The sequence below is a fragment of the Macrobrachium nipponense genome, chromosome 21 (genome assembly GCF_015104395.2).
Source record: "Macrobrachium nipponense isolate FS-2020 chromosome 21, ASM1510439v2, whole genome shotgun sequence".
Taxonomy (NCBI): Eukaryota; Metazoa; Arthropoda; class Malacostraca; order Decapoda; family Palaemonidae; genus Macrobrachium; species Macrobrachium nipponense.
The window spans coordinates 19308441-19334355 of record NC_087212.1 but is presented as its reverse complement, the minus strand read 5'-3'; the positions used below and the strand labels follow the sequence as shown (position 1 = coordinate 19334355).

At 37.8% G+C, this 25915-nt stretch overlaps 1 protein-coding gene across 1 annotated transcript in view; it reads left to right on the top strand.

Moving 5' to 3' along the window:
* The window catches only part of LOC135197824 (uncharacterized), a 186169-nt gene that overhangs the window by 158071 nt on the left and 2183 nt on the right, over positions 1-25915 (top strand). The window contains exons 2-3 of the mRNA XM_064224969.1: positions 16736-17074; positions 23964-25915. The exon at positions 23964-25915 is cut by the window's right edge and continues 2183 nt beyond it. Of these exons, the coding sequence (XP_064081039.1) occupies positions 16736-17074; positions 23964-25168 (1544 nt within the window). The 3' untranslated portion in view covers positions 25169-25915. The remainder of the gene's footprint in view (positions 1-16735; positions 17075-23963) is intronic.

Below are 25915 nucleotides of genomic sequence, written 5' to 3'. Positions count from 1 at the left end.
CGTCAGTCTTCCAAATATGTTGTTTGGAAATCTTGAGCCTATGTTATTACTTATAGCCCCTTATTCCCCTTTATTCATTATTCCCAACAGCCCGTAAACGCAGAAATGTCCTGAACTCGACCTAAGTTCTAGATCAACACCCATTTATAAATGGCGTTTCTGTCTTGGGAATTGCTTCTTCTCTGTTCGTAGAGCCAAGGTGAGTCTTTTTATGGAGGGACAGATCTCTGGTTCATTCTGAACTTCATTTAAAGCGTTTTCTCTTATACAGAAAATCGTCTGTTCGATCTCCAAACATTTTCAAGATATGAGGGACTCGGGTCTATTTATGTATCTATTCCCATTATGTACACTGAACTGAATGGAATAATAAAAACATTTTCAGGCCAAAGGCCAAGCGCTGGGACCTACCAGGTCATTCAGCGCTGAAAGGGAAATTGAGAGTAAGAAAAAAAAATTAAAGGTGTGACGGGAGGAGAACCTCGCAGTTGCACTCTTAAATAATTATTAGGAGAGGTTGAAAAGTAAGATACAAGAAAAAGAATACGAACGGAGGTATTGAAAGGAATGGAAGGGGCTGCAGCTCATGTATATTGAAAATCTAGAAGCAAAGTTGACTAAAACATCTTAAATCTCTCTTAGGGACAGTCGGAGAAGATCTGGCGTACTGCATGCAGAGTACGTTGTAGAGACATTTTAGCTTCCTTATTGACAGTGCGAGAAAGCTACCATGGAATTAGTATATTTTTAAAAGTCAGAATATGTACCTTTCATGAATGCTAAGAAACAAGGATTTAAGGTCTCGCCTAACATAATGATGATGTTTTGTAATAATCGTTAGCCTGCTCACGATTTATCATAGCTTAGCGAGCTTGTCAGGATATGGAATAGGCCACCAGTAAGAAATCTCTCTCTCTCTCTCTCTCTCTCTCTCTCTCTCTCTCTCTCTCTCTCACACACACACACACAACGGCAGATAGGACTACACCTGTTTCCATATTGTTTGTAGAGCTTCAAGAGTTGATCTTAATCAAGGCTCTTAATCCATTTTACGGTTTTGTGGTCACCAATTTTAAGCAGCTTTAATTTGGAGTTTATAAGGAAGTGGAAGAACTTTCGGCTGCGTAACAGAAGTGTTGTTTAATTTTACTTGGAATTTGTTGCATAAAAGCCAACATATCGAGAACATTTTGCTATAATGTTATGGTTTGATTAGTACTTACAATGAAATGTATTATAAGATTGAGGCACAAACCCAAGTACTGGGGACACATGGGGATCATTCAGCGCTATGGTGAGAATTAATGAAAATGAAAATTTTATGAATAATAAGTTTAAAATAGATAATCTAAAGAGCAATAACTATTGTAAAGATCAATGTTTAAAATGGTAAAAGCGAAAAGATTCAATTACTTATGAATTTAAAATTTCCATAAGATAAATAAAAAATATTATATTTTCATAAAAACCACAAGCCTTTACAAATTTTATGAACGGACCAACATCAAGATGTCCCCTATTATTTCGGTCATGGTTTACCATCTAGATGATACATCCGTCTTTCATTAGCATACTTACAGACTTATAGTTCAGTGAACCGGAATGCGTTCACCTGTCAATGAGCTGTCACAGCGAACATGCACAGTGGAGCACTACTACCATCAGGAAGAACAATGTGTCAGTCGGCAGTGACCAATCCTCAGCCTTGTTAAAATAAATTCAGTCCTGTCGCTCTGACAGGTTGATTGCCAAAATCCTATTTGAGTTCTAATAGTTTTCAACTTCTTATCAGCAAGAAGGGGGAGACTTTCAACAAAGTGGGGCACTCTACATCAATTTCTCCGTGGGGGAAAGGCATTCTTTGCGTCTCTGTCCGTTTCTTCATTCCCTGGGATCTCAACATAGCCAGGAATCCAACAGGAACATACTATTTTACTCCTACACGAAATACAAGAAAGCCATCCTGGACTTTCTGTACTATAGATTGAATGAATTATTTTTAAGGTTTTCCGGAGCACTTTTACAATCTGAATATATGTCACAAGACACTATAATTTGAATGTTATGCTTTAACAATGGCAGACAGTTCAGCTGTATATACTGAAGCTGAACGAGGCAGAGCAGCAACATAAAATTCATCTGTAGCAACAGCTAGACCAATTCTATTTTATGGTCGTTATAAGTTTTATCATATTCTAAATATAGTGACTTTATTACTTCATCTGGTTGTTCTTTTTCTCTATATTTTTCTTGTACAATTTAGCTTTTGGTACGAGTCAAGGTGGAATTTTGGAAGGGGCCAACTCCTGAATTTTCTCAATCTGTATAGAATTATCATTTACAGATGCATTTAGCTGGATTTGGAATGGATCATGAGATCTTGGTTTTCAATTGCTAAACAAGTTGACAGTGACCTTATTTGATGGCTTATCAGCGTTACTTTTGATCCTCATCAAGTATCGGAGGCCTAACTCCTCTCGTCGTAAATCAAGTGGAAGTTGGAGCATGTTCACATAAAGGCTCTCGACAGATGTTGGAAAAAGGCCCAGAACAAATAAACAAACTCAAGTGGTTATCAACTTCGTTGAGTTTACTTTTGTATGCTGATAAATAAATCTGACATCAACAATCCAACTTTGATCTACACAATGCATCATATAGTTGCAGCAAAGATTTCTTATTTGCGCCCCAGTTAAAGCCAGAGATCACATTCAAAGGATTGAAGGATTCTTTACTTTGCACTTCAAATTTTCAATATGCTTAGACCAAGTGAGTCTGGAATCAAGAATCATTCACCCATCAAGTGTCAAATAGTACAACTTCATGTCTACACCTAGTAAAATGGTAGAAAACTTGACACCATTTTGTTTTGCCCATCTAGAGGTAAAATTGATAGATTTTTGTATATATCTGCAACCCAATTCAGCATCATATGCAGTTTGATTAACAGAATGTTAGGCCCATACAGGATTTGAAATTTCATAGATGACGCTATCAATAATAACAGCTAAGCATGTTACGGTTAGCACACTCCCTTGTGGAACACATTCTAGTTTGAATAGGGGAGGACAAAGTATCACCTATTCGTACTCTTATAGATCATGAGCTAATGAACCTAATCATATTTCCTTGTGTGTCTAATTTATGCAGCTGCCTAATAATTCCATGACGCCATGTTGTATCATACGCTTTTTCTAAGTAAAACAAAATTGGTTGGCACTGGTTTACAAAGAAATAGCCTGCGGAATTATAAAATCCAGCAGTGAGTCAAGGGTAGATATTACTATGGTAATTTTCCATCCTCTTAATAAAATTCCTGTATCCCAATAATAATTCTGTCAATAACCTTCAAGAGGTAAGTCTTTGCCGCCGTAGGTAACTGTCAAAGCATTACAGGCAGAATGGTATCCTCGCCAAAATTATAATCCACTGAAGAAAGGGCATCTTGTAGCTCGTGAAGACAGAACTTAGCATTAAAAGCTTCAAGATTACCAGATAGGTCTAAAGGAACCTGGGAGTCATCCTAATCCTCTGAAAATCAGTGGAATAATTATTTGGGCTTGAAATATTGGAAAAGTTCTGATCTGGGGACTTGTTACTAGTGAATCTCCCACCTTTAAAGAAGGGTTTTAGGAGGAGAAAACTTCCCGGAAAGTTTCCTTACTTTCTTCCAATTTCTCTGAATGGAGTTTTTTAATCAATCCCATCTATGTTGTATATCCATGTATTTCTTTTTGCACTAAGAAAATATGGGCAAACCAGACAGAACGCCAAGAGTTCTATACCCAGAACTCGCCCGACCACCCCTGGAATCCATGCAGAATAGTTTCGCACTTGGCTTATCAATGCAATATCTCTGAGTTCCAAAAACTAACGGTTATTTGATGATCCTACCACAGTTCTCTCCACAGTTCCCACTCTTAGATATAAACCCCAGTCCCCGCTATGATACGTTTTACTATTAATCAAGACCAGGAAATTTTACCGAAAGTGCAAATTCCACAAGAATTAACTCAATTGAATACCCAGGAACAAATTCCAGGGGTTCAAGAGCTCCCTCACGTCAAGTTAGTCCCAAGTCCAGGGGGATTAGTACGTGGAAGACTGCTAATTTGAAAAGTTAGATAGAATCGGGTAGCTTAATACGCTCCTGGCGTATCTGCTTCCATAATTTTGCAGCGAAAACTACTGGAAGATCTTAATTTAAAAATCTAATTATTTTATGATTTTCAAGCTCCTTCTCAGTGCGGTATTGTTTTTGAGTCACTTCAAGATGAAATTTTGCAATGTGATTCGGCTCATATCCTTTAACCTCACTTGAAGTAGAGACACTGAAACAATAGACTTTACTACTACAATTTAGCTATTTTTCTCTTGTTGTCAGTGTGCCGTATGTTACCAGGGTGAATCATTTAGTCGACTTTAAAATACTCTTCTCCTTAGCAGGAGTAATGAGCCCGAGTTTCAACTGCTTTTTTGTTTTTCATCTTCTGAAGTTGTTTGTAGGAACTGGAATGTGGTGAAAAGTCAGACAGAGATATAATATCAAACATTTCTTGGCCTGTATATTGCCAACCACCCAGCTCTCTCTCCTCAAAGTATCTCCATCTTCTTATTTAATTCCTTTATTCCTCTTGGTTTTTTCCCTTTCCACTTTCGTATTTTTTCTTAATCGTGATTTCCCTAGCTTGACCTTGTGTTCTTCGCGTGAGGTGATATTTCCGTAGATTCCTTGAGAGTTATTTCTCTCTCTCTCTCTCTCTCTCTCTCTCTCTCTCTCGTAACAATAATCTACAACCAACTGTAGTCCTCAACAAAGTTAGTCGTTCGACATGTTCATCTGGTTTTATGCTTCAGTGCTCGGTATTGTTTGTTTTTTCTATCATTTCCCCCCTCTTCATTTTTGGAATCCAAATTACATTTTTGTCTTTATATTGCAGCCCTTCACTAGCTCATACGATTGTTTTTGTTCTGCATATTAATTAGCGCATTTTTTATCATTCCGTCTCCCAAGCCATTTCCAAATGAGAAACTCATTTTCATGCTTTTCCTCGTTTTCTTTGGCCATTTACTCCATTATCATCTTTTTCTCACCGTCATTATTAAACATTGGCTAATGAGCGCTATCATCATCATCATCATCATCATCATCATCATCATCTCCACCTTCGTCACTGATTTTTTTAGCAATTACGCGTGAGATGAACCATGAAGTCATACGCACGTGTGGACACCCGAGAGTTGAGAGCGCGTTCCAAATGATTGGTGTCTTTTCGAGTCTTCTCGTTCCTTTTTATGTCTTTGTGGTTTGTTTCTCCCCTTCAGTGCGGGATATCTTGGACTATCAGGAAGGAGGGGAGATACAAAACACCGATAAGGAGTTTATGTGCTTTGTGCGAGCCTTTTCAATTGAGACGTGGTAAATTGGCGCGTATACACACAGCAAAATTAGAGGGAAAACAATTGTTGAATAATTGTATACTGGTTTTATTAACGATATTTTTTCCGTATATTTTCGTCTATTGTATTTGGGGAAGTTTCGTTGCTGTCCTCTTTCGTGTGTGTGTGTGTGTGTGTGTATATATCTATATATATATATATATATATATATATATATATATATATATATATATATATATATATATATATATAATGGGGAGATTCCCGCATTATTCATTAGGTAAGCGTGTAGCACGAACGTCAGGCAAACCAACACACACAAAGCCTCAATCTCTCTCTCTCCCTCTCTCTCTCGGCAACTCCTCTCTCTCTCTCAAAGCAATCTCTCTCTCTCTCTCTCCACCCCTTTCTCTCCATTCTAACAGGTAATGAAAATGAGAGAGTTGCATCATAACATTAACATTTATTAACAATGAATAAATAATTAATCAATCAAGTAATCAAGTCTTACAGACTAACTCAAAAAACCCCGAACAGTAAAATGTCTAATAGTAATGGTAGTCACCATTAGTCACCAAAAAGTCTACACCCCTCTGGGAACTCTTTGTCCCTCCATTGCCAGTTCTGCCAGAACCGTCCAAGCAACCGGAACACTATAAGCACAGTTAATAAAAAAACTCACGGTGAGCGCCACGGCATCTTGCCTTTCTCTCGAAGACGCCTCTATCAAAATCCCCCATAGACTTGTGTATGAAACTATTAAAGGGAAGAGGCGCACGCTTACATACGAACGCACAGTTCGTTAACGCCTCACAATACTAGCTGCATCCAGTTTCACAAAGGCACTTTGAGAAGAGTTCATAAAACTGTCGTACATTGACTTGTCTAACTAAGCATTTTTATCTCACGCCACCCATAGAAACTCATTCATCAGCTTTCTCGGGTCGTCGCCTCTGCACTGTTCTCCACATTCCATAGGACACAGAGAACACACAGACAATATATTATTAATCAAAAACCCTAGGCCTTATATATATAATAGCTGATCAACCCAGCACTGCTCAGGTAATCTTTGAATGACAACCAATAAACGCTCTCTCTCTCTCTCTCCTGTTAAGATAGTTGCTTCAGTTATATTGCCCAGCATTTTTTACATTTTACATTTCACCACTTCTCGCACTCCATTCATATTGGGTCTGAACTTGGGCTTGAACGGAATCGAGCGTGTCACTAATCATTCCAGAGACCTCGAAAACTATGGATTAGACTAATATCTCTATTTTTTTTTTTTTTTTTTTTTAAATGTCACACCACCTTCCCAGCCCTCCTCATGCCCCCTTCTTATTAGGGCTGAACTTCAACTTAAAGGGTATTGAGTGTCACTGTTCATCTCAGTGACCAAAAAACTATAGATTAGACACTAATAACTGTGCTTTTTGGTTATTTTTACGTGTCATCAGCTTTCCACCCCTTTTCACCCCACTTCCTATTGGGGCTGAACTTGGACTTAAGGGCTTTGGAAGTGTGACTATTCATCTCGGCAACCTCAAAAACTATGGATTAGACAATATCTGTTATTTTCAGTTATTTTTACATGTCACCCCTTTCTCACCCCACTCATATCAGAGCTGAACTTGGACTTGAAGGGCTTCAGGAGTGTCACTCTTCTTCTCAGCAACCTCGAAAACTATGGATTAGACAATAATATCTGTCATTTTCAGTTATTTTTACATGTCACCCCCTCCCACCCCTTATTGCCCCCTTCCTATCTACGGCTGAACTTGGACTCAAAGGGGCATCGGGAGTATTAATAATCATTTTGCGACCTCGAAAAATATGGATTAGACACTAATATTTGTCATTTTTTATTATTTTTACATGTCACCCCATTTCCACCCCCTCCCTATTGGGGCTGAACTTGGACTTAAAGGGCTTCAGTGTCACTATTCTTCTCAGCGACCTCCAAAAATATGGATTAGACACTAATATCTGTCGTTTTTTATTATTTCTACATCACCCTCTTCCCACCCTCCTCTGTATTAGGGCTGAACTTAGACTGAAAGAGCATCCGGAGCGTTGCTATTCTTCTCGGCGACCTTCAAAACAATGGATTAGACATTAATAACTGTTGTTTTCGCGTATTTTTTTATTTACATTTCACCCCCTTCCTACATATCCCACCGCCCCCCCCCCCCCCTCCCTCACTTTGCGCAAAACTCTGTTTTCACCATGACCTTTCTCAGTTTGAAATCGAATTATAATTAAGATCTCATCAAAATCGATCAAGAAATGTGGTTTTGTATAGCAGTCATACAAACAAGCAAACAGACATAGTATATTAAGAATTTATGTATAGAGATGAGGTTGCTAGTCCCACATGGCGGTCAGGTGTTGACCTGACCCATTGCTCCTTAACTTCGCTAATGGAAGAGGGCTTTCTTATAATTACGATGAGAGGGAACAACTGTGGCCCTGTAAGATGGGGAAAGAACTTTTCAGTGGATGCACAGGAAATTCATCTGAGGGATGGTCGTCGACATATTTAGTCACTGCTATTTACAATGGTTATACTCTTGATTCGGACAAGGTTATTCAAAATCTATTACAAGTGCAGTTATGTTATATACTACTTCAAAAAGTCTGAAGAAAAACGATCACGCCACAGCAACAGCCAACTTCATATGTTAACATGAATCCGCACAAACACTTAATATTAGAGATACGATGTCAACATGAAAATTATTCATCTCTAATTCAATTTGGTTGTTACAGCATCCCTCTTCGATCGACTCACTGATGAGATGGTTGTATAACCTTTTCCCGATAAGAACGTAACGTAACAGTCCCCGAACAAGAAAAGGACTGAAGAAAAGACGAGGGCCTTGAAGGGCTTCGCCTTTCCAGGAACTCTTCATCAGGATGGCGCTTGTCCCGCCTCTCCAAGAGGATTTAGCCGCCCTTCCGAGCTCGTGGGCGTTGCCCTGCCCTTTGTAGCATCTTCTGGAGCTCAACCTTCCGTCATCGTCATCGACATAAGAATCTTATCGGAGATGTTGTGTAATGACTGGAGAGGGACCTTGACCTTCCACTTGCGATCATTTGTTTATTCCAACTGATACGCTCTCTCTCTCTCTCTCTCTCTCTCTCTCTCTCTCTCTCTCTCTCTCTCTCTCTCAGGAAAATCTTTTGTTTTAAAAATTTTAATCCAGCACAAGGACGGATTTGATGAATACAATAATAGTTTAAGCCTCAAATCCAGTATTTCTTTATCGGAAGATTTTCTGTCTTTCATGTCCCCTGTGGTGTTTGAGACCTCTCCTGCCACGGAAATAACCAGTAATGCCAAAGACACTATTGAACTTGCAACACCAAAATTTCGGTACTGCAAAGGCATGTGTAGGAAAAGAGAGGCACACCTTCGAATACAGTTTGCCACTTATCTTACAGTCGATATTATTCACTCTTCAAATCCACTTAGTTTGGTAATAACTTGCACACAAAAGTGTATCATACAGGTTAACGGCAGCTATCCATACTTGTAATCGAAGATGTCTGTTTGGAATGAGCCTTGTTCTCTGTTCCAAGATACACCTTTGAGGTAACGATAGTATTGGCGAGGCACACACACATATATTTTAATAGATATATCATATATATATATATATATATATATATATATATATATATATATATATATATCTATATATATATATATATATATATATATATATATATAATATATATATCTATATAATGATAATATATATAATATATACATAGCTATTATACATAGATATATATACACATATATATACACACATTATATATATATATATATATATATATATATATATATATATATATAGATATATTATTATATATATAATATATGATGAATGAGACACATGTGACAGGACATGTTGGTGGGAGAGTGACTGGTTTCATATGAACGTCGGTCTGAGACAAAGGAACAAACCGTCTCCATGGCTGTTTAATGTTAGTGCGTGTACTGATAACAGATCTTAGCTATGAACAGAAGTTAGTTGTAAAAGGAAGGGTTATGAATGAAGTGTAGAGTAGATGAATGGAAAGTAGAGCAGTTGATGTTTGCAGACGCTGCAGTGTTAACTAGTTATACTCTCATAATGAAGAGAATTTTTGAGACTGGTGAATAAGGTTGGAAATATTTGTAAGTTAAGTAAGGTATACGGGAATGAGAGTTGAAGTACAGATGTGTTTAAATGGAAGCTAGGTTGAAGGAACAAAGAATATTAGTAAGGATGGAGACAAAATGGAAGTGGTTGATTCACATACTTTTTGAGAGACTGTATAGAGAGAAGCAGAGGCAATAGGAGGCATAGATGAGACTAATACAGTATGGGATTGATACATTGATCACTTTTTACGAGATGTGCATGATTTGTATGCCAAATCCGAGATCAAATTTCAGTCAGGCATCAGAATAACTTCATTTTGTCTTGATCTGGAACAAGGCTAGTAGTGGCAAGCCTTTCAAAATGTGAAGAAATCGTGAAGATTACATTTGTATCCGGTAAAAAGTGACCATTCGATTTTAAATATATATATTCCAGCCTAAAAAAAACAATAAACGACTTAAAAATACTTTGCCGTGATGGTGAAGGTTGGCCTTTCCCAGCTCTAGTAAATAAATCAGAAATCGACAGATATAAGTACTACGTATGAGCGGAACAGCCTTATATCTTTCTCCGTGGCCATGTCATTCTCGTTACCTCGTTCTGTACCCCGAACCCGAGATCGGATCTCGGCCGGGCACCAGAATAACTTCATTTCTTTCTTGATCTGGAACCAGGCTAGCAGTAACAAACGTTTCCCAGATGTGAAGGAATTTAAGAGTTAAGAGGTTAGTGTAGGTAATAAATTAAACAAACAGGTGTTTGTATATATAAATATATATATATATTATATATATATATGTGTGTGTGTGTTACTTGGCAGAATTCATATCAACATTGAAATTGAGGAAAGCAAGTGGAGGAATGGAAATATATGAAAAAACAAAATGCAAAATATCACAGCAGCCTGCAAAGGTAAGACAAGCTTCACTGAAGGGGATGGGGTGAACTAACCCGATACCGGCTGTTCAGTTCCAATATCCGACCCTAAAGCTTTCAAAGCTAGTTTTCAAACCGTTACGTTTTGAATAGGTGCTGACTTTCAGTAATTGTACATAAGGACAACGTTCTTCTAATATTTGGTTTGATTTGTTCGAAACTGTATGTAAAACATGAGCAATTAAAAAATGCGCCAAGGTTTTCTGTACAGTGCGTAATGCTATATGAAACTCTCAACCGAGGCCCATGAAACTTTCAACGACGGCCCGGTGGCGGCTTCTGTTGTTAGCACATATAGCGGTGCCAGACAAACGATCATGGCTACCATTAACCTTAAATAAAATTTTAAATGAGGCTAGAGGGCTGCAATTTGGTATGTTTGTTTGATTGGAGGGTGGATGATCAACATACCAATTTGCAACCCTCTAGCCTCAGTAGTTTTTAAAAACTGAAGGCGGACAGGAAAAACTGCGGACGGACAGACAAATAGCAATCTGCATGAAAAACTGTGGGTCAGAAACACATTTCAAGACACTGACTTGGGCAACTGTGCTATTTAACTTTGAACTTACGAACAAATTACTCCTTCAACTCGATAGCATTATAAACAAACATCACATTTGTCTTAGAGAAGAGTGTTCGTTATTAACTAAGCTGCTTCATCCAGATGATCGAGGACTTTTCTCAATAACGATGTTACTCAGACATGTTACCTTCAACCCATCATCATGAAGGTACCGCTCACTTTTAAGTGGATTTCCGCCAGAATAAAAATAAAATCCGAATATATGAGTCCGATGTTACGATAGAGTTATAAGACACCATTAAGGGAAATACGAAATGCACAGATGTAGGCGACGCAAGTATGAAATGAAGCGAGACAGATGGCCAGGACAAGTCCTTCGCACTACTCCAGGGAGAACATGAAGTGGTAGTGTTAACTTTGGTCCTGTGGGTACCAGAAAAGTTGGAAGACCCAGACTTACCCTGGCTGCGGGCTCTGAGAAGAAGTGAGGCTGGAGATTGTGGAGGACATTAGGAGAGGAATTCCACATAGGACGATTGCACACGCGGCGTTGATGATTATTATTATGAACGTGGATGCATTTATATGGAACAAAAATGTCTATATGCCAGAGAAGAGTTTAAACCCAAATCGTCCTCGTTACTTTCTTTGTATATGTTCTATGTGGAGGCAGTAACGCCAAGTTCACAGATCGCATGCGCCTGCATTACTATATTAATTAGAGTACAAATAATTTGTTCCGAAAAGTTGAAACCTAACATAGCAAACTGCGCGTATCATTTAAACATCGCATATTATAAATTCTTTCAAAGGTTTAGGGCCATAAATTCTCATCCCGCAACTTTACTTGGATCACAACTGACAAAACTGTCCTCTAACAGATTACAGAACAGTTGCCTTGGTTAAACTTCCTCCGCTCTTCTCTTTCCATCTTTCGGTCTTTGTAACTGCTTTGCCAATCATTATCACTCGAATCATGTTCTTTCTCGAACCATGCGCCTTCCCAAATGTACTATGTAGTGTTATGCTGTTATGCACCGATAAATCTTACAATAGCATTGAACTATTCCCCTCACCTAGTCCTATTGGAACCTTTTAATAATCCAGATATGCCTGACAAAACCAAGCTACAGTAGCTACTCAATTTCTGTTGCCGTCGACACCACAGTATCTTACTTGTAAGGCCGGGCAATTGGCTCTCACCTTTCAACCCACATAACTCATACAGCATTCAGATCTGCCGCTCATATATTCAACATACAACTCTGGAAGTCATTCATCATTAATGTGTATGTATGTATGTATATGTTTATATATATATATATATATATATATATATATATATATATATATACATAACATACATACACACACACACACACACACACACACACACACATATATATATATATATATATATATATATATATATATATTATATATATATATATATATATAAGCGAATACCACAGGAAGATGATAGGCAGAAATCCAAGGGCTTTCGTCTATACTAAGAAATTGTCAAGGAACGAATGAAATACAGTTGGAAAGAGACTTATCAGGTAAACAAAAAGATCAAGAATACCTGATGGTTACTTGTCAAAAGGGTAAAATTCAAAGAGATAATCTAGAATTATCGGATATCACACGGTCACAAACTTAAACATAGATTTAACCCTAACAGTAACTACAACGTATCCATATAGTCCGAAGCAAGTAAAAACTGAATATATTAATTTTGTTGCTGATATTTATCTACAACTTTTTTCATTTTTCATTATGAAGGCATCGAATTTAAATAAACCAAGACTTAAATTTAGAACATTTCCATTATTTGACTTGATGAAACAAGATTCAATGATATTCCTTTTAACTGTCATTACGCGGAATTAAGGCTCTTGCTTGACTCCAGTTAATAGGATGATCTAAATCTCTCATATATACAAATGATACATTCGATATTTGTCCAGGTCTCACAGGATATTGGTGTTGTTTGAGTCGTCGTGAAAGATTTACCGGTTTGTCCCTAATATTCTTTATCACACTTTTTGCAAGGAATTTCGTATATGCAGCCGGGGAGATCTTCAGAAGAATTTTTTATTACTAAACTCTTGACATTAGTATTACTGAAAACAATATTTACGTTAAAAAGCTTTAAAATTCTAGGAATTTCTAAACAACCTTTCATCATGGGTAATTTTAGAATGTTATGCTTACTAAATTCCAGTTTGTCATTAGTTAAATAAAATGTTTTTCTAGCTCTCTTCCATGTCACATCTACAAAAGTCCTTGTTTATTTAAGTTTCAAGGGAATATCATAAATAGTTTTAATTTCAGCAGACGCGTAAAGGTTTTTAGAAATTCCTAGAGTTTAAAGCTTTTTAACATAAATTTTGTTTTCAGCAATATTAATGTCAGGAGTTTATTCACAAAAAATTCTCCTGAAGATCTTCCCGGCTGCATATATGAAATTCCTTGCAAAAGGTGTGATTAAAAGTCTATTACGGATAAACCCGTAAATCTCTTTCACAACGACTCAAACACCACTTTTCTGTGAGAACTGGACAAATATCGAATGCATCATTTGTATATATGAGAGATTTAGATCATCTTATTAACTGGAGTCAAGCAAGAACCTTAATTCCATGTAATGACACAGTTAAAAGGAATATCATTGAATCTTGTTTCATCAAGGCAAATAATGGAAATGTTCTAAATTTAAGTCTTGGTTTATTTAAACTCGATGCCTTCATAATGAAAAATGAAAAAAAGTTGTAGATAAATATAAGCAACAAAATTAATATATTCAGTTTTTACATGTTTCGGACTATATGGATACGTTGTAGTTACTGTTAGGGTTAAATCTATGTTTAAGTTTGTGACCGTGCGATATCCGATAATCCTGGATTATCTCTTTGATTTTTACTCTTTCGACAATTAACCATCTGGTATTCTTGATCTTTTTGTTTTCCAACTGTATTTCATTCGTTCCTTGACAATGTCTTAGTAAAGACGAAAGCGCTTGGATTTCTGCCTATCATTTTCCTATGGTATTCGCTTATTTAATGAAGTCACGTGCATCTACTGTGATTTTTTAAGCATACATACATACGTACAATATATATATATATTATATATATATATTATTATAATATAATATATATAATATATATAATATTTATATATATAATATATATAATATCCGATATATAAATATATATATATATTAAATTAATAATATATATATAAATAATCTATATATATATATTTAATATTATAATAAAATATATAATATATATAAATAATATATATATAAATTAAATATATATATAAATAATTATATTATAATATATAATATAATATATATATATATATATATATATAGATTATATATATAAACTATAAATATAATAATATATATATAATATATAACCAAGATCTCTTATACTCGTAGCATCTGTATCCCATGAAATTTATTATAATCTATTAGAGCCATTTTTAGTTCCCATAACTTTCCACCTCTAACCCTTGTCTTTATCTGTTTCTATTACAACTGCGTACAATGAACACGTTCTGTATACCTCATCCGGTATTAGAAATATTTATTTTCATTTATAACTTATGCTATTCATTCTGGTAACTCCAGAAACCTCTTTTTTTTACCTCTCTCTCTCTCTCTCTCTCTCTCTCTCTCTCACACACACACACACACACACACACACACACACACACACACACACACACACACACACACACACACACAAGTCCTTCATAAGAGTTCTAGATTTTCCTGGACACCATATTTTCGTCAATATTTCCTTTGTATCGTTTTCCTTCCTCACACGGGGCCTTTTGTTCTTGCATTCATAAATCGATATTCCAATAGTAGTTATTTCTCTCCGTCACCTCCCATTCTTTCAATCTTTTCTTTTTTCTTTTTCCCATTTTTAGAGGTCGATTCACATCCCTTTCCGGCAGTTACTGTACTTTTTTTTTTTTTTTTTATCTTGAACATTGTGTCGTTTTCCTTTTTCGTTCTTTGCTTGATGTTTTTTCATTTCTTTTTACTCTGCTTTACTTTCAATACCATTTCCCTAAAATTTGACGAAAAATCACGTCATCATTTATTTAATTACGAATGAAATAATGACGAACTTTCTTTTGGGTATAATAGGGCACAACATTCCCACTTCCAATTCAAATTATTTGACTGAAATCTTCTCTGGGATCAAATTTCGATTCTTGAAATGCGGGAACAAAAGGCCATATTTTCCAGGTAATTCCAGGGCATTTGAAATTCAACGTTTGTGAAATCATTTTAATTTACAATTTGAAGAAGATATTCCTCATCCACATTGTGATAATTCAATCTAGTCCTCTGCCGCGTGCTTAGTGTCACAATTCGGAGGATTTTGTTTAATAACCCATCAGATTCAATTTAAACGGCACAGAGTCCGTAAATTGGAAATGATGACGCGAAGGATTTTGAGTGGGTGAGGAGTCTTTGACGCGAGAGCAGTCGGCCCTTCTCCGGAATATCGACAGATAGGCAGCAGCCGTTATCGACAGCTTGCTGTATCCTCCAGACGATCGACAGCCCTAAAGGGAGTTTCTGAATGCCTTCCCTAGGGTTGGATGCTACTCTTAAATAAGTACATTTTCATATCTGATAGCAGCGGGAATGGTGGCCTGAGTGGCTGGGCCAATCACAGCCATTCTTATTCACTTATTGCCTTTAATTTAATTTCGATAACTTAAAATGAACCATGACGCTATCCTTTTAACGTAAGCATCTCATTTTTTCGGGATGTGACCTATTCTTCGCTTAAAATTGATTTCGGACGTGCAACTTCATACATAAGTTATTCCATTTTATTTTCAGAATGGTACCATAATGAAATGACAACTTAAATCGTAAGTCTTGTAAGTTAGTTATTCATGATAGTATCTGAAATGAAAAATTAAGGTTATAGATGAGGAAAACATTCAATTTTAATATTCTCTCTTGAGTGTATCTAATAGAAAAACCAGCTTTATTAAATTTGTAACGCATAAGTAACGGAAAGACTAGACAAAATACCTTTATCGGAATAAAACCTTTATTTGCATAAGCCAAGTATATGATCACCCCCTTTGGATAAGAATTGACGCTATGGATTCCGATCAACACTTTCACTGCCCTAATCCTCCAAAGGTTTCGATTGCACTTTTTACAGTTTCTGTTTTCATACTGTCCCTTCCCTTAGGGGTATTCAGGTAAAACCATGAGGATTTCAATATGGATGCTCTAGTGATGTCTTGGAACGTAACGGGATATAGTGTGCAGCTTTTTCGTGGAAAGTCTGTTTCTGTTCAAATGAAACAAGCTGCAACGTAACAGTTATTTGTAATACTCGAAGAAGCAGCCAACATAGTTTCTGTCCAGTATAATTATCATACCTTTTTTATAAGTGCCAATATCAAAAGGCAGTCGGTGTACTTTTTTTTTTATGTTGAAGTCAACGGGTCGCAAACTACCTTTTGTCTAGATCAGACCCGAAAAATAAATGAAGGAGGAGGAGAGGTAAAATAGAAAGGGGCTTGACCCTGACCTCCTGCAAATTTGTCTTCCCAGACGATCTCTGATGATTGCATAAAGTGTATTGTAATAATTATGCCAAAAATTGCCTTGCCATTTCTTTTTCTCTGACGCTTTTGTGTTCGTGTCCCCCTGCAGGTTACTACGCGGAGGAGGCCCAGCTGAGAAGGCAGGCTACTCAGAATAGCACGGCTCCCCTCAGCGTCAGCAACTCGACCAACAACTACCCGCTGCCTCTTCCCCCTCACACCACAGGATCTCGAACCCATCCACCGTCCAGCCCCCAAAACGGTTCCGGGAGCAATACTACTAACGCCCTCAATACCACAACCACCACTACCATTATTAACTCCACCAGTGCCCTTGGTGTTAATTTCACCGGCAGTAGGCCGGGTATGGGCATGATCTTCCCTCCTGAGGGGGGTTTTGGCCTCAACAAGTTATCGTATGTTGGTCCCATCGTTATGGGCTTTGGAGGTACGTCTTATGCTATTTATCACCCACCAATCTTTTTATTTTTTATAATGTAAACATAAACCCCTCTCCCCTTCTGTTTTGTGAAGCACAGGAAATCTCCTTCTTGTCCCTCCTTTTTCAAGTGCGCTAAACTTTTTTTGGGTGAGTGTTGCCCTCTTTTTATCCCTTCAGAATTTGAAATTTCTTATAAGGACTGTTTCTTCCTTTCGATTATTTACCGTTTATTTTTCCTAGATTTGTGAAAGAAGTCTGTTTACACAAGACCGCGCTATTATATTTTACAATACATCAGTTGAATATGATATGTACTTTATTAAATGCTTGAGCACAGTATCTTTACTATATCTTTTGTTAGTTTACACTTGTGAAAGAGGGCATGGCTATTTTCAGCTATGGACAAAAATAAGAAAAGAGTGAAGTAAAATGAACGACGTAACCAGATAGAATTGTATATTAAATATACAAGAATAAAGTAAATGGACAGCATAACACTAAACTAACAGATCAAAGCTCTCCTTCATAGGGTTCTGTCAAGGAGAGACAGAACACAAAATGGGATTAAGGTGTTGCTAAAGGTTCTCTACAGCGTACCACCAGCCCTAGCTGCATTGCTTTCTACCATTTACATTTCATCATTATATTTGGTTTCCTTCCACTTAGCTGTCCAACTTTCTAAGCTTTTTCTTACACTTTTTTTTTTACCACTTCGTTCGAGAACAAACATTTCTGGCAAGCTCTGTGAGAGTCTAGAAAGAATTTGGTGGGCCTATTAAACTACAGTATAATGATGATAATAATAATGGTAATGAGATGTGACTTCAGTAAACTGGAAGAGATGGCAGAAAAGAGGGTAAGAAGCAAGAAAACAAGGGAGGAACTGAACATGAAATACAAAGTACAGGAGAAAGGACTAAGCAACACTAGAAGATATAATACAGAGTTAAAGCCAAAGCACATAATATTCAGTGGTACATGAACAGGAATAAGGGCTCACACATTTGCAATTCAAGGACATACGCTAGGACGGGCAATGCGTTAACTGCCAAAATTTTGCTATTTACGACCAAATCGCCATGAATCATTACCGCGTCGCCGTGCACCAAGTGATGGCGGATGTTTTAATGGATGGTGCATGTCGCAATTGCAGGTTACGATTAGAACAATCTGATTACGTCAAATAGCGACGCCATTGCGTCATTACTGCGTATGTGCAATAACATGACGACAAATAAGTGTTGGCACAACCAGACCACATATTTATCTCAAAACCAGTAAAGATCTCAAAACCATTAAAGACACGTGGCTAAAGAGTGCATGGGAAGGACTAATAGATAAAGAACAGAGGAATGGCACAGCAAACCAATACATGGAAAGTACATGAGACAGACCAAAGAACTGGCCATCAACAAAACATGGCAATGGCTACAGAGCGGAGAACTCGAGAAGGAAACAGAAAGAACGCTAACAGTGGCACAAGACCATGCTCTAAGAAACGGATAAGTCCAAAGAACAATAGATGGAAATAACATCTTACCCATATGCAGGAAGTGCAGAATGAAAGACGAGACCAAAAACCACATAGCAAGTGAATGTCCTGCTCTTGCACAGAACCAGTACAGAAAAAAAAGATGCATGATTCAGTAGCAAAACCCCTCCACTGGAGCTTGTGCAGGAAACACCAAGTAGCTTTCAGTAATAAGTGGTACGAACACCAACCTGAGGTTCTGATAGAAAAGGATCAAGCAAAGCTCCTCTGGGACTATGGTATCAGAATAGATAGGGTGATATGTGCCGATACACCAGACTTGGCGCTGATTGATATAATCAAGAAGAAAGTATCACTCATGGGACACCAGAGTAGATGAGAAAGAAAGTGAACAAATTCATATGTATCCAGACCTGAAAGTAGAAATAAGAAGGATATGGGATAGGCCGATGGAAATTGTATCCATAATCGCAGGAACACGAGGCACGATCCCAAGATTCCTGAAAAGGAACCTGGAAAAACTAGATGCGGAAGTAGCTCCAGGACTCATGAAGAATAGAGTGTTATTAAAAACTCCTAAGGGGGCAGGATGCAACCTGGAACAACCCCCCCCCCCCCCCCCCCCTAAAAATATCAACCAGTCGAACAGGATGACTGAAATAGACAAAAATTATTATTATTATTATTATTATTATTATTATTATTATTATTATTATTATTATTAGGATAAAAGGATATTACAATCAGACAGGAGCATATTAACATCTTATTTATTTTTCATTGGTTTGCTTTTTCGGATATCCATTTCGTTTTTTCAGTAACTTTTGTCAACTAACTTCTTACTTATGAAATGACATGTAAAGTTTCTAACTTATCACAATGCTTATATATCTACCGTCTATATTTAAAATCCTACTACAGAGATTTATTTTATAACTGACTGTGATGTAGAAGAGAAACTAAACCAGAGAAAATAGTGTTGCTGATAAGTTATATCTTACTTCCCCGCAAAAAAAAAAAAAAAAAAAAAAAAGTTTTGCAATGCAGTAACATTTTTATCGTGTTTTAAATGTATAGTGTTTGTCCTATATTAATTAGCCTGTTTGGATAGGAATGAGTTGAGTTAAATATAGGATTTAGGCCAAAGGCCAAGCACTGGGACCTATGACGTCATTCAGCGCTGAAATGGAAATTGACAGCAAAAGGTCTGAGAGGTGTAACAGGAGATAAACCTCGCAGTTGCACTATGAATCAAGTGTTAAGAGAGGGTGGAGAGTAAGATGAAGAAAAAGAATATGAAAGGAGGTACGGTAAAAGGAACGAAAGTGGTTGCAGCTAGGGGCCGAAGGCACGCGGCAAAGAACCTAAAGTAATGCTTACAGTGCACCATATGAGGTCCACTGATGGCACTATCCCCCTACGGGATTAGAGAGGAACAGAAAATAATTTGGCAAGGCTGAAAAAGGAATAAAATCAAATTTTGAATGTTGTAAAACGCGTATGAAAATGAACCAACGAGACCCAGCGGTTAGTCCTACATTCAATGGAAATTTACATTCTTAAAGTCTACGGACTTCTCATGCCAAATTCAACTTACTCTGATATAGGAAACAATTATAAAATGTTACGTTGCAATTTATGTTTCATACGCGTATGCAAAGTGAATACTGAGACCCAGTGGTTGGGACTTTTTTCACTGCAGATTATCCTTGTGAAGAGTCTACGGACACATCATGCCGCATTTCGCTTCCTATAAGACATTAAATAAAGTTCATTTTACCATAGATTATTATACAATTATGCAAGTGAATAAATACAAAGCCCCACCGGTTAATCCGTCTTTCAAGGAAAATGATGTTGTTGTTGTTGTTTATATATATATATATATATATATATATATATATATATATATATATATATATATTATATATGTATATATGTATGTATGTATGTATGTATGTATGTATGTATGTGTGTGTGTGTGTGTGTGTGTGCAAATGAACGTGAACGTAAATCAAAATTTCGTTAGAAACCTAAATGAATAAATATCTTTATGGTAAAATATAGTGTAGTTATATACCGGATAGGTACTGCCTCAAAGAGTTTCCAGGTAATCTCATCCCTGAAAATGTAATATGAAACTCATATGAGATTACTACTAGATTAGTAGGGGGTGAATCCCTAATTTTGATTTTATGAAAAAGGTTTATCTAATTTAGAATTCCATATGAGATATTAATCTGCAGTGTTAAGGATTTCCGTTTCGTAGAAATTCTGCTTCAATAATCGCTTCCTTTTAAATTTATTACTGTACATCGATTCATTATTCCAGAATTTAGAACCCTCGCTCTTAACTGTTATCGATACAGGGCAACATTGAAAAGAGTATTGTTAAGTCCGATGTTAGTTTGAACCCTTGTTTCGTGTTACGTTCCTTGTTTTCCTAGTTCGTCTGAGTAATTGTTTAATACAGTTATCAAATATATACCCAGCAAGCAGTACTATTCAGGTGTGCTCTCTCTCTCTCTCTCTCTCTCTCTCTCTCTCTCTCTCTCTCTCTCTCTCTCTCTCTCTCTCTCTCTCTCTCTCTCTCTCTCTCTCTCTCTCTCTCTCTCTCCCCGACCGCATATCGAAGGTTTTAGCGCATTCCGCCTATTGCCAAAGAGATGTAAACCTTATTATCACATTGGCTGATGAGGGACTGGTTTTGTCACGTTTCCTGTAAAATCACGCATGCCCTTGCTGACTTGCAGCGTGAATTTCGTATAAAGCTGTGGCTCACAGATTGATTCATCCCCTCCCCCTCCCCCCAAATCGGTCACTAGGTGAATGGCAAGCGTAATTTATGATAATAAATTCTCCATTTCCTCATATATAATGTATGTATGTATGTATGTGCTTCCGTGCGCGTATATCTGAGTGCAAGTAGTGAAGGTAAGTGAGAAAGTGACCAAAGCATGATAACGTAAACTTTATACTGTAATACTGTAATAGGATTCTCTTGAGAGCAAGACAGACAAATACTTTGGAGAGAAGGAACGGGTAAAAGAAAATGCTTGTGAAGAAATAGTTGTGGTACTTTTGTGAGTGAATGGATAAAGGTGTGTATGACTTACAATAGGACTGATACTGATGTAATGTGAAGAGCGCTGAGAATGCATTACTTGAAGGTAATTTGTTGAGTAATTACAAGATTGTACAGTGAAAGTGACCCGTTTTAAATGTTATAGACACAAGATTGACTGTGGCATAAGGAATGAGGTCATGAATGTATTATATCGTAGCTGTTTGCTAATGATAGTTAGTTGGTGATTGCGAAGAGAAACTGAAGACTCAAAAGAGAATGAAAGTGTCTACTACAGCCGGAAATGAACAGGAGCAAGATTTGGGTACTGATGAGGTACTACATACTGGAAAATGCTGAAAAGAATGCCACCATGGACGGTGGAAATTCTTTCTGCTGTCTCAACAGTAAGTTTTATTTCAGACTTTGGGTCCGACCTTTTATTTGTGCGACACCAGCCTTCAAGGATTTTCTTAGGCGTATATGTCAGATTAACCACTCCATTCTTCTTTTGTAGCTCAGTTATAGTACATGGTCTCCTCTTAATGCCACTAATTCTCTTTAAAATATGACTTACTCTACCTTTCCCTACATTCATATTTTATATGAAATTAGGCAATAGGTTACTGCCATTCACTATTCTCATACAGATATATACGACGCTTGTTGAATTCATAGTTTATCTTCTTTTACATGAACTTGACTTTGAATAGAGATCATGTCAGAGAAGTACCTTGAATACCCGTTCTTGTGGAACTTTCCTGTCACGAAATCAACGGCACTGTCTGGTCGAAGACGGCCTCATCCCAATCATTCCCTATTTTGGAGAGATCGGACGGTCACTGTCTCTCTCATTCCAACGGTTCTTACTCTACAAAAATCGCTGCGATACCTTGTGCTTTTCATTCCTTGTAATGGCCTCCCTCCCGCAAGAGACAGTCACAAAAAATTGAGAAAGTCCGTGAACTTACTATGTAACCCATCTCCATATAAACTTATCTCCATTAAAGATTGGATTCTCCTTTCAAACAGTACAAAGTGAATCCTGGTTTAAACTTCACCGCCGCACACAAATTAACAAGTTTTGGAAATCACGTAGTAACATTCCTTTCCCATGTCTAGATCTTCTCTACCACGCCGTCTCTTTGTGTTTTATATTGTTTGCACTGGTCTTTAAAATACATTTATAGTGTGTTTTTAACTTCCCCATGCACAAAGCAGTGCATCATCCTCAAAATATGACTAAGAATTAAGTCAAGTGGAGGTAATGCCCTCCCCTAGCAAACCTATCCTGCCAAAAATACTGTCTCAGCTGTCAAAGGATACGTATTTTTTGGTGTGAGATTTAACAAAACTACTGACTGGATTTTTTGGATACTTTTAGAGTAATCACTATGGTTGTGACATACTAAGTTATATTTACTGAAGTATCCTGGAAGTATTTTTATACTGATTATCTAATCTGTCCTGGGACTGTAATGTTTGTTTGTATGGTGTTTTTACGTTACATGGAACCAGCGGTTATTCTGCAACGGGACCAACGCCTTTACGTGACTTCCGAACCACGTCGAAAGTGAACTTCTATCGCCAGAAATACACATCTCTCACTCCTGAAATGAAAGCAGTAAATGCGTTCTTTTCATTACTGATCGTATATTCCCAAAGGAAACAAAGAGAAATACTGGTTCTGTCCAAATCGAAAGCCTTGACTTTTTCATTGATTGACATTATTAACTGCTTTTTTTGCTTGTATGTTGCTTTATCAAGGATTATGTCATTCGTACGACTCAAGATATTAAAAAAACTGTTTACCTTGTATTAGAAAATGGTTAATATTCCAGTGATTTATGATAGCTGGACTCTTACAGCTCTCGCTCTATTTTATCCAATCACTTTTGTAAAATTTTTATCATGCTCGTTCTTATACTATAAAAAAACCCGTTTGCCTTATTAGTTTAACTTGGAACCTATTTTGGATTGAAACAAAAGCTGATTCCATTGCGACATCTTACATCTAATGTCAAAAACCAGTTACTATGACGAGTAAAGTGACTTCTCTTAGACTGTGAACACTTCTTCCCTCCTATGCTCTGTACCCCGGAAAATGATTTAGCTTCCAGCACACGCTCCTGTCAACTTAACAGTATGAGCAATAAATTTACTTCTGGGAGGTAGTCTTGGATTCACATATTTTATTTGGCAGTATAGGAATTGCCTACTTTTTAAGTGTACATTTCATCAATAGTAAATTTAATAATGAATCATCTTCGACCTACATTTAAAATAGTCCTCGTGGCTTTCTATTCCTGATTTAATCTTTCAACTTGTTTCTTTTTCAGGTTTTGTAATAGTGGCTGCCTGCGTCATGACGTTTGAGGCAAGAGACAGTGCGGCCAAAATAGTGCCGGCCAGATTCCGTAAGACTTTTCCGGAGCGAAGCAACCGTCAGGAAGACACAGGTGTACGAAATTCGTCGTCACAGACGAAGTGGGAAACTTTGGGGTTATATGGCAGTGAGCTTATGAGGCACCAGAGTGGCCGAGAACTCTCGCGCCGTGCTATGACTTTTGCATTCATTCAGTTTTCTAAAAATTTGCAAACCAGCATGGATTCTGCGGCCGAGTATTACGATGCTCGTGGCTCCCGACCTCAATTGGTCAAGTGTCCTTCTGCACCTTCCCTGGTGCGGCCTTTCCAGCAGGAGGAACGACGAGTCATCGAGCCTCCCCGGGTACTGCGAGTGCACAGCAGACCCACCCACCCGCCACAGAGCCCCAGACGCCGTCTTACCCCAAACAACCTCCCTCGCCAAGCCATGTCCGTCGATAACCCAGCGGTGCGTGAGGTCTACACTGCCGCTTACCCTGCTTTCATCGGTGGGCGTGGCGATGAAGATCTGGAACTGGGTGCTTCTGCAACAGGTGTTCATCAGGCTGGGAGTGACGCCTCGCTGGCCATGGACTTGCATCTCCCCCAGTGTTCTGTAACGCTCGCAGTTCGTGACCAGAGCCGGTCGCCGAGCAACACTCGCATGGACTTTGATGAGGCCTCCGCTGCCAGTCCATTGCTCGACCCTGACCTCGAAGCAGCGGGTCCATCAGGTTTATCTTGTATTAAAGTGGACAAACAAACCTCCACATCAGATCACCAGTCATTAAGCCTCTTAGGAATATCGCACGACACCTGGGGCTCTCGAGATACAACCATCGCGTCTGCCCGAGCAATGAGTGGGTCCTTCAGAGAATCGCGGCGCCCTCGCCCCTCCCGGAGAGTGAGGCGTAGTGAAACCATAGACACTGCCACGGCCGCTCATCGTCGCACCCACACCCGCCACCACAGTACGGGTGGTGGTGGTGGTGGTGGGGGGAGTGCCAGGCACGGCTCTGTAAGAAGTGGCTCCACGACTCGAAGTGCAGTGGAGGCCCGGAGGCTGCACAATACCCGCAGCGAAACTGCTCGTCGACACCAGTTTCTTCGTCAGCAAAAGGTAGAGGCTGGAGAATCACACGAGGACGTGGGCAAACAGCAGCACTATGAAGTTTAATGGTTGAAAAGATATGGTGACAAACAGTTTAACTCCAGCCATCTCCTAAGGCAGCTACGGTGATGGACATACCTCATAACGACAATATTTTTCAAAGTGGTGCACTGGTAAACTTAGGCAATATAGCTTACGATATGTGGTCTATTGCCATTCAGAGTAAATTTTCAGTGAAGTCCATTTAAATGAATAAAAAACTGTAGTCATCTCTCAATTTTAGTGGCCGTATTTGGTTACATAGGTTAACACTTGAAAAAGGTTGGTAGATTGAACCTCATCTTTTGTAAGATCATTGTTTAAGATGTATCACTGACCTATTTCACATTTGAGTAATATTGTAGATAGATTAGTTCAAAACAAAAATAAATCCTATCTGGTTACAGGTTTCAGAGTCAGAGAAACAGTGCAAAGGACGAGAGGTATCAACAAGTTCCATTGTGATGTAAAGGCTTTACCAGTCCTTGTTATCCTCTTGTGAGGTATGTAATTATTCATCGATATCTAGAATTCAGTTTGAATGAAAAGAAGGCAATCATATCTAACCTAAGGAGATAAAACTATGTCTTAGTCAGTAAGGGTTTAAGTATAGATATAGGTTGTATAACATTTTCCTTTTCATTTCTCTCATTGATAATTCGCCAATTTAGTGATCATCATCTGTTAGGTCTCTGTATAAAATTAACTGTGAAAATTGGATGAACCATATGGCGTTATTTTGCAGAGATGTCAGAATTTTCAATTGATGTCATT